Below are 10,213 nucleotides of genomic sequence, written 5' to 3' on the forward strand. Positions count from 1 at the left end.
CGTCACGCAGAAGATCCACACGCGTCACGCAGAAGATCCACACGCGTCACGCAGAAGATCCACACACATCACTCTCTTTGCTCACACCTAGCCTTCTTCAGCCTTAAGTCTGACAAGATTAAACTCTGGTGGGTGATTAATGCAACTGTGTTGAGGGCAATATTCTACAGCTGCTATTTCCTTGGCTTCTTTTCATCTACTTATAAAACTACAGCCACAATATTGAAATAAGAGCCTTCCTAGAAAGGTTGTGAAGAATTAGAGTCCATGAGCTATTTCCTAGATGAAGCCTTAAGTAGTATCATTTAATTTTGATGGGTGGCATGATGAAGCTTGGGATCTCATGGCAAGCGGTGGCCATATAAATTAACATATTAATATTTAACAAAGAAATTGGAGATGGGAAATCAGAAGGCCTGCATCTTGACATTAGTATTCCAGGCTATAAGTAGGTGAATTGTTCTATGTTCCTATGATACTACCGCCATTTATCTGACATCGAATGAGTGTGATACTCTGATATTCAACATAGAACATTTTTATAATGAAATCGACACATATCATACTAGTAAGTCTTTAACACTGTTCCTTGACACTGTTCTATAACAACAATGATGACATGCTTAAACAAGCTCTTTCAAGGTCAATGTGACAGCCTGACAGTGCCCTGACAGTCCCTGGATCATCCAAGCCAGACATGACCCCACACACACTGAGTGCAGAGGAGTAACGGGACACTTTCCAAGTAAATGGTGACTTGGGGTACAAAATTGTAATTGACCAAAACTTAACACTAATATAGTTTCCCTTCTACCATTTTTTCCTCATGTAACTTCCATTTGCAAGTTTTCTTCCACCTACACAAATCCTTGTTTCCGTAGCAATATCAGTTCCCCTCCTCTCCCTCTTTCTCCCTCCCTCCTCCCTAACCTGCTACTAGAAAAATCCAACTCTCCAGCTGATGACATCGATAAGCTACATTAAATACTATCATCCTTAAGGCACATTGTGAGCCATCTCACCCCATGTTCCAGTACTGTAAACAAATTGCTGCACAGATCTATTTTAGGTACATTTAAAAATACTTCATAATGAAGGACAGACTCACAAAGATGTTCAGAGTCTGAGATGAGAATCAGACATGATTCCAGGGATAATACAAACCTAACTTTGAAAGAGCTGCCTGCTCTGGAAAGGAAAGAATGTCCAGTTATCCAGCAAGGAATTCTTTCCTAGCCCCTGGTTCTGCATCTGACTCCATGCTCAATCTCTCCCATCAGATACCTGGCAGTGCAACAAGAACCCTAGCTGCCACTGGGAGGTTTAGACTAAGGTTTTCTCAACCCTGTTTCCCCCTGGCTCTTTAATTCTGCCTCATTTGCTCCCAATTCCTGTTTTGAATTGTGCTGACAAACTCCTGAGGTTCGAAAAGACAGCAAATACCTATGAAGTGAAGGCTTTTAAAACCAATCCAATTCTGGAGATGAGCTGATCAAATTTCACAAGCTGGCAGGCGCCAATGTGTAAACCCTGTGATCAGGAGTGGACACTCATGTCGCAGGAAGTCGCCACATTCTCCAATGGCAAAGTCAAAAGTAGAAAGCAAATTCAGAAATTAAGTTTTGTGTTTCTCCACCAAAGACTAGGGACCCACGCAAGTATTAGCATGGATCTTTCTAGAATGGTTATCACCTCGGGGGCAACCAAACAGCAGAGTGTTAACCTTCCTAGCAAGGAACTGCCCTAAAGACATCCTAGTGTGATTGTCTTCATCTTTACAGGTTATATTGAAATATCCTACCTCTCCTCTGTTGATTCATCCTGATATAACAAAGGAATTCACTTTTCTCTAAATTCCAAACCCAGAATGCAAAAGTTAAAAGAAAGAAAGAAAGAAAGAAAGAAAGAAAGAAAGAAAGAAAGAAAGAAAGAAAGAAAGAAAGAAAGATCAAAGTTGACTGACTGCATCATTTCACAAATTGCTCTCACAGATTCTAATTAATTTTTGGTGCAGTTTATTCATTCTAAATTCCTAAGTATATTATTAGCATAGTATAATATTCCATAATATCTTACTCTTGCAAATTAATTGTTAACATTTCATTTGACTGTGTCCAGAGATCTTGATAATGTAGCAAATACCCCTAAAGAACAAAGTACCTACCAGTGGGTTGGAAGGCTGGAACACATTATTTTCATTTATTAACTTAACTGTATCTGATAAATCTAGAGCACCATCCAACAGTCTCTGCTAAATACTTATATTCTGAGCCCTTTTAGAAGTGATATGTAAATAGGTCACTGTTACATCTGACTTCTCTTTTGATTCCCCTCAACTTCATCAGTTTAGCAAGTCAGTCAACCCAGAAAGAGTAGATTCTACAGTTTCTACTGAAGGTCTTCACTATACATCCGCATCCGCATCAGCTTCAGCTTCATTCTGATGGTCCGTTTTTACCCAGCTAGTGTTTGCAAATCTAGAAAAACACCAAGTCATTTGCTGTTGCTGAGTGCAGAATTATTTATGGGCAAATATAAGCATGTATCTGAATTATCTGATATATATATATATGAATGTGTATATATAGATATTCAAGGTATATACATAAAATATGCACAAAAACAAATATATTTATATATGTAAATTGGTAATTATACCCAGATATGCAAAAACATATGTATGTGAAATCTGCATTGGTTTGTGAATTTATCTATATCTATATATCTATATACCTATATATCTATATATCATCTAATATATCTCTATCTATCTATCATCTATCTATCTATCTATCTATCTATCTATCTATCTATCTATCTATCTATCTAAAATCAACCAACCAAGAGTGGGCAAGGAGCTTTCTTGGTGAAACACAGTTGTCCTTTGTTAAAAGAAAGATGTTTTAAACAGAAATATCAGTGTATGGTCAGGAACTAAGATGTAGCTTTAATGAATAATATTTGAAATCTCCTTTTCTCTGTTACCTAACCCACAGCTTTTGGCATATTTGTCTGTCTCTGTCTACTCACCTTTTAGTTCTCCAAATTTGTCACTGTGTTTACTGATTGATTCCCCCATGGTGGTCTCCCAGTTTGCTCACAAAGTTCCAAATTTGTCACTGTGTTTCCTGATTGATTCCCCCATGGTTGTCTCCCAGTTTGCTCGCAAAGGTTTTTCCCACTAGGAAGAATTCTCCATCATTTCCAAAATAAATGCTGGCAAGTAGGCTTTTCTGATGATCAGGGCTAGCTGCTCAGTGCAAGTCATCTCCCCCCCTCGCCCCCCGTTCATATTGAGCATAGCAGAGACCACCAACAAGTTGACAGAACTTAGAGGCTAAGACCATTCTCTCATGATTATGACTAAAAATATGTCCTACCTTTATGGCTGGTAGAAAATGGACTCCAACTAGCACTTTTCTATTATGTATATAAGAATTTCCAAAGCTTTGGTTCAGAAAGAAACTTACACAATTTAAGACTGAATTCTTCAGCTAGAAATACACTACACTAAGAATCAAACGCAGAGGTCCATGTCAAATGACCTCAACAAACCTTGTTCAGAAACACTGCTCTCCATTGTCCTGCTAGTTTCAAAAGCAACTCCTACCACTGTCTCATCTATTGATTGATTGATTGATTGACTGGTATTAATTTTAAAGCAATTCAAATATTTCAAAATTGTTTCTGCAGGGACCTACTGCAACTCACGCTATGTATCTTCTGGAGAGCACTGATTTATTTATTTGCTTTTTGGTTACTCGAGTTGTGAAGGATAACCCTTGCCCCCAGAAAGGAGGAAATGTACTTTGTTTTTTAAGGATCAAAGAAGATATCTGTTACTAGAGGTTACCTCCAGGATCACACCTAAAGGTTATAGAGTAAAGAGCAGCCTAAGGATTAGTAATCTTTTATTTATGCCTTTGGGGTCCCAAGAAATAGTGAATTTAACTGCATACAATTACACAGCTCCTTCTGGCCAGTCACATACATTCCCATCCCATCTCTGTTTCTTGTGCATGAACATTCTCAGGTAATCATGCTTAGCAGCAATGCAAAACCTGAGGATTTTCTGCTCCTAACAGACTTGATTCCATGCTCTGCCCACTTGACTGAATCAATGCATGGTCTACATTCCAGGGAACTCTTTTCTGTTTTATACTGTTATCTTTTCCGAAGAGTCAAACCATTATGTTCTATGTAAACTGAATATAGCTAAATTCTTCTCTTTTCTTACCTGAAGTATTTGGAGTGTGAACTGCAAAGTCATATGTGTTGCCCTTCAGCCCTTTCCCTTAGGAGCACTAGTTCAAAATTCTACAGAGGTTCTGGTTTCATACATTCCAACACAGGGCTGAACGTCGCCTCTCAGTGAGAAACACTGGTGAAGCCAGGAAGCTGTGGTGCCAAAGCAGACATGATCCAGAGAAAAGAAAGGCTGCCTGGGAGAAAGCCATTGACTGGGGCTCCTGGGAAGGGTCCTACCTTCCTTCTCCTTGTGTCTCCTTTGCAGGCAGTGGGGAATGGACTCGATCTGTTCTGAGAGAAGAAGAAGACTCTGACCAGTCCTGTCAGAAGGGACAGACACAGGGACTCTCCTCTGGAACCCAGATACTGGATCACAAAGACACAGGTTTAGATGTCAAGGGAGGATAAACGAACGCTGGCTGAGAACTTGGACATTTGTTCTAGATGCCACTTAAGACATCAGGAACCCAAAAGCCCCCTTGTAAGTTTTTTTGGAAAGTCAAAAATGCGACACAATAATTAAAAACAAATATCCCAGAAAATTCTTGCACTTAGGTTCTGCTTGGCCAGGGAGCGTAGGCTGCGCATTAAACACCCCCCCCCCAAAAAAAGCCCCTTCCACAGGGCAGCTGTGAGTCAGAAGCTACAGCTCCATGAAGACATTTTCTGAGATGACTTCCAATTCAGACCGGCTCCCTTCAGCAGCCTCTCTCCTGCGATACAAAAGATGTGGCATCTTTGCAGACATCATTTAAATGCCAATTTTCATGCCTCCTCTTCCAAGTTATGGCACTTAGAACATCAATATTTTAAGCAGTTCAAGTATTTTTTTAACTTTTAAATGAGTCATTCACTCTCTTAGCAGAGAAGAGGTAAAATAAAATGTCAATGACTAAAAAAAAAAAAAAAAAAAAAAAAGTCAAAAAAAAAAAAAAAAAAAAAAAAAACACGGAAACTACTGCTTCAAAGACAGAAGCACAGAGCTCCTGATCCACTGGTAATTGCCTTGAAACTTGGAACACAATGCTAGTCGGGACAATGGGGCTTCAGTCACTCGGCAGGAACTCAAAGGCTGCTGGAGACAGTGGCACAGTCCTCTCTCCGCAGCACTCAACGGGCCACATATTGTGGTAAATTTCTTCACAACTCTCAAAGAGATATAAGGACTCATGCGTGACATCCAGGAATTTACATTTATCTATTAAACAATTTCAGATATTGGGGGGGGGGGGACAACCCTCCCTGGGGCATCTCCAGACCTGTTCTGCTCACTGAACTTTGCTGAAACAGAACCAGATTTTAAGCCAGGGATGATTTCCGCAAGCATCGCAGGCACAGTGCCAAGCCTTCCACTGTTCTGTTACAAAAGGGGTCTTCTGATTTTGCCACTAGCACCCTAGAAGTCAGAGGTAGCAGGAAGCAAAGGGGCCATTGCACACGGTCCCTCATTCTGTAACAACTCAAGCATATGGATCCCCTGCAAACCGAGGCTTCCTTTCCTTTTGGCCATGCAAAGTAGAGATGAGCTCAATGAGAAGTAAGATCCCTTCATTCTGAAACCAAATGTGAGTGACCATGACCCACATTCAGGTCGCTCCACATACCATTGTCAAAACACTCTCTTAATAAAAGTATCCTGAAAACAAAACTCACAAATAAGAGTGGATTTACAATACACGGAGGGCAGCACTGGGTCTGCGGATTTTAGAAAGACCGAGAAGTCTCAGACATATCTGATGACGTCCTTGGCCTGTGGATTGGTGGAGCCTAATTGGTTTTACATTCCATAAATTATTTCACTTAACAGTCAAAACTATCTAGGTCAAACAGAAAGGTAGACAATGAAAAGCTACCAAGCGGTGGGAGGAAGAGCCTGAGATAATTTGCCTCGGGACCTGTAATGTTGCCACACTCCACAGTCACTGCATCACAGACTCAAGGTTTACCCTTGTTTGCTCCTTTTCCCCCATCTCTTTATTACCCCCCCTTCTTCTCTTATTCTACTTAATCCCCTGTGCATTCAATTACTGCCATTCTTCTACCTTTGTGTGTCTCTTTTTAATGACATAATTTATCTCATTACGATTACACCTAAACACATGGATGGAATCCTGTTTTCAGGCACATGAATCCTTTAACCATGGGTAAGCCACTGAAGAGAATGTCTCCCTCCTTCGTCATCTGTGAACTGACTACAGCACCTCAGGGAGGGTTGAGGTAGAACACCTAACTCTTTAAACAAGGAAATCTATAATGAACTGTAACCGTCCAAGGCTGAACTACATACATCATTCCCAGGGGTTTCTGGGGTTTCTTCTATATGTTTGCTTCAGTGATCCTTTAATGTGTTTTAATAAGTATATCACAAGGAAGCCAAGGCAGACTATACAACAATGGCATACTGTGCAGGTTGAATGGAACTCCACCTCTCAAACACATAATCCACAGACACAGAGTAAAGAGTGGGGGTTTAAGCACATGCGGTTTCTGCACTTGAATTAGCCAAACAACTGCAGTTATAGGTAACCAGAGACAAAATGCAGGACACAGCTACAGCCCTGGGGATTTGGGTTAAACAGAGAGTCTGCTGAATCACTCTCCCAGTTTTGGAAGTCAACAGACAGCATCAAAGAACAACATTGGACTCTCCGGCTCCATAAGACCCTTGGTCCCAAGAAAGCCCCTGGCGTCTTCCCAAATCATCTCTCCAGAATCGTAATAAAGCAGCATGACACAAATGGAATGGCATATGGAATCTGAAAGGGAACGAAGAGTGAAGTCCGAGCGGCTAACTACTCAGCTATAACACAGCTTTTATGTGAACAGATATCGATAATTCCAATTTCCTCCAAATGAATGCTAAAATGCTAAAATTCATAGTAGTTGAAAAAACTTGAGAAATCAGAAGAAAGAGCCACACAAGAAAGAATATGGGGAAGAGAAAGGAGGGTCACTCTATCAGCCTTCTTTGGGGTCTTTCTGGAGGATTACATAATGGCCACTCTCCTACCAATTACTCAAAATCAATACTTGGCCAACATTACTTTTCTATATTACAAATAACAGGATTCCATAGACAAAGCAACAGAATAAAGGCTGAAGAGATAGTTCTGTGGTTAAGAGGACTGGCTGTTCTTCCAGGGTCCACATCAATTCCCGCCACACCCATGGCAGTTCACAATCAACTGTAACTCCAGTACCAGAGGATACAATGTCTTCCTCTAGCCTTCATAAGGACAGTGTGCACATAGGCATACATACAGGCAAAATACCCAAGCACATAAAATAAATATCAACAATAGTAAGTGATTTAGGAAAACAAAAGGTAACTATCATTTTTATTTAAAACTAAATCTGCTGTCAGCTGGTACCCTGGGCAAGAAGAGGCCATGTGTGCACATGTGTGTGTGATATTCATTTGCACATCACTTCTACACCATCCAGATTGTTCTTTCATGTCTTCACTATTTCTGCTTAAAGTTTTTCCAGTAAGACACAACTCCATTTCTATCTAAATTGTGTGCCTGCAGAAATGCATGCCAGTAGTATTCTGTGTCATTAAACACTGGACACATCTACTCGTAGTCCAATGGAAAATCTGAGTGGTGCATACGCATCATAGCTTTAAGTGTGATGACTAAATCCTTTGGATTGTGGTTAAGGGTTCTAGGCCTAAGTTGTAGTCATGCAATGGCTATTGAGCGTTTTCAGGGAGTGACTTCATTATCTTCTCAATGTGTCTTTTACAGCATCATGATCCCAAGACTTGGTCTGCTCAATGAACTGACATAAATAAGAGAGATTAACACACTAAGTAGCCGTCTGAGTTCCATGAGGGACACCAAGTCAAAGGCAGTCTGTGGTGTTATGTTTTCTTTAGACTGAGAGGTCAGAAGAAGTATTTTTTTTCAACATCAAAGAAACTCAGCTAGCTTAAGCATTTTCAGTAAGTTAACCAACAGACAGCATGATGTCAACAGGCATTTCTAGGAAATAAAATAATGGCAGTGATTCCTGGAGGTCTTAAAAGAAAAATCATTCTCTGATTTTTCTCACTTAGGGTCTTTGTTAAACAGCGATTGCATTACAGAAAAGTATCATTTAAACATAGAACAGAGCTGGTTCTGTCACAGAATACTATGTGACCCTGAGGTTGCTTACATGACCATTGCTAATGAGAGATGCCATCACAATTACAGCATGATTACAGCAAAAAGATTAATAGTGTTGAGTGAGATTGTTATAAACGGCAAGGCAAACAAAAGCCCATGCACATAGTATCCCTCATTCACCTTCTAATATGCTTCCTGAGAAGTTAATATGAAGATGGTCCTCAGGTAAACCACAGACCTAACATGTTCCACTTCTGAGATTCAGCTCATAAAATAAACTGAAACTAAGCTTAGAAGAGTTAATGGACACAAGACAGAATTGAACCTATTTAAATATTAAATTACTGGGTACTGCCTATACATAAAACTCAATAAAAGTGTGGACAAGTAGGAGATCAATGGAAATTATTTGTGGAAGAGGGTGTTTGTGTTGGAACTTGCAATCTAAAAGACTGCAGTAAAAGAACAGAGAAGAGCCAGGACGGTGCAGGCTGAAACAGAAGGCAGTGTCTGTTGTAGTTACTTGTATAAACTCGTTACACATTCAAACTTCTCTTCGTCCCATAAATTTTGTGAACTAGGTACTATTATAAGCCCCATTTTACAGTAGAAGAAATTGAGGCTGAAGAATTAAGTAGTGTGTTTTGGACATAAATATGGCCTTACCTTCTCCTTGTTAGCAAACCTTTGGCTTGTAACATGTCCCAGTTTTCAGAAAAGTGAAGATATATAAGTATAGATACATTCAATATAGAGAGAGCCACATTTAAATGAAGAGAAATATTATTTATTTGATTCTCTGCCCACCTCTCTGTGTGTACGTGTTTGTGTGTGTATAACCTGAAGAAAATCTGGCAAAAACCTCCACTTATATCTACTTATGAGATAGCAATGTAGAAGTCAGTGACCACTGTGGAAAATAAAATTTATAAAAAGAAATTCAAAAAGCTAGAATCATGCAAACAGAGACATGAGTCCTCTGTGTCTGTGTTATGACTGATAAGATACTAGACATTATCGATTTGATAACAAAGTCTATGAAAATCAAATTCTATTACAAAAGAGTTTATGGCAAATGACTGATAATGTTCTTAGTAATGGAAGCATCTTATTTTTAACAGACGCAATATTGCCTGTGGTTATATGACTCTCAAGATGAGGAGATTGTATTAGTGAAAATAATATCTATCCATCCAGGTCTCTGAACTGTTCCATGAACGAAGGCATGGTTCACAGCAAACAGTCATCTTACGGCATCGCCTTCATCTTTAGCAAATACAATGGCATCATGATGATGCATTAGAAGGGGGTCACGCATCCAACGTTTATATAAAATTGGCCACAGAAATGGACCCATAATCCTGGAGACTTGTCTTGCTACTTTGCCATGCCTGACTTGGTCAATGGAGGCTAGGGATTTAAATCCACAGTTTGATTAATTCCATTCAATTAAAAAATAATTTTAAGTTTTTAAAAGAAAGGAATAAAAGTGAATGATATGTTCTCGAAAATTTAAAAACAACAAGATGGCCTTTTTTTTTTTAATGGACATCAGCTTTGAGTGAATGTACTACCTCAGTCATTATCCTCATAGATTCATCTAAACATATTGTGAAGAAGATGGGGCCCAGCAAGATGGCTCAGCATATAAAGGCAAGCCACCAAACCCCAGGGACCCATGTTTGAGTCCCAGAGCCAGACCATAGAAGGAGACAACTCTCTCCCACAAGCTGTCTTCTAAATTTCACACATGAGCAGTGGCACATGTGTGCGTGCACATGAGTGTACACATACACACACACAGAGAAAGAGAGAGAGAGAGAGAGAGAGAGAGAGAGAGAGAGAGAGAGAGA

General features: G+C 39.7%; 1 protein-coding gene across 3 annotated transcripts in view; it reads right to left on the bottom strand.

Annotated features, from left to right (window-relative positions):
* The window catches only part of Klf12 (Kruppel like factor 12), a 403,434-nt gene that overhangs the window by 211,088 nt on the left and 182,133 nt on the right, over positions 1–10,213 (bottom strand). For 2 of the 3 annotated variants that reach the window (XM_029541485.1, XM_029541486.1), the window contains exon 4: positions 4,486–4,539. The exons of the other annotated variant lie outside the window; for it this stretch is intronic. In XM_029541485.1, the coding sequence (XP_029397345.1) occupies positions 4,486–4,539 (54 nt within the window). The remainder of the gene's footprint in view (positions 1–4,485; positions 4,540–10,213) is intronic. 3 annotated transcript variants of the gene reach the window in all.

This window comes from Mus pahari, chromosome 8 (genome assembly GCF_900095145.1).
Source record: "Mus pahari chromosome 8, PAHARI_EIJ_v1.1, whole genome shotgun sequence".
NCBI lineage: Eukaryota > Metazoa > Chordata > Mammalia > Rodentia > Muridae > Mus > Mus pahari.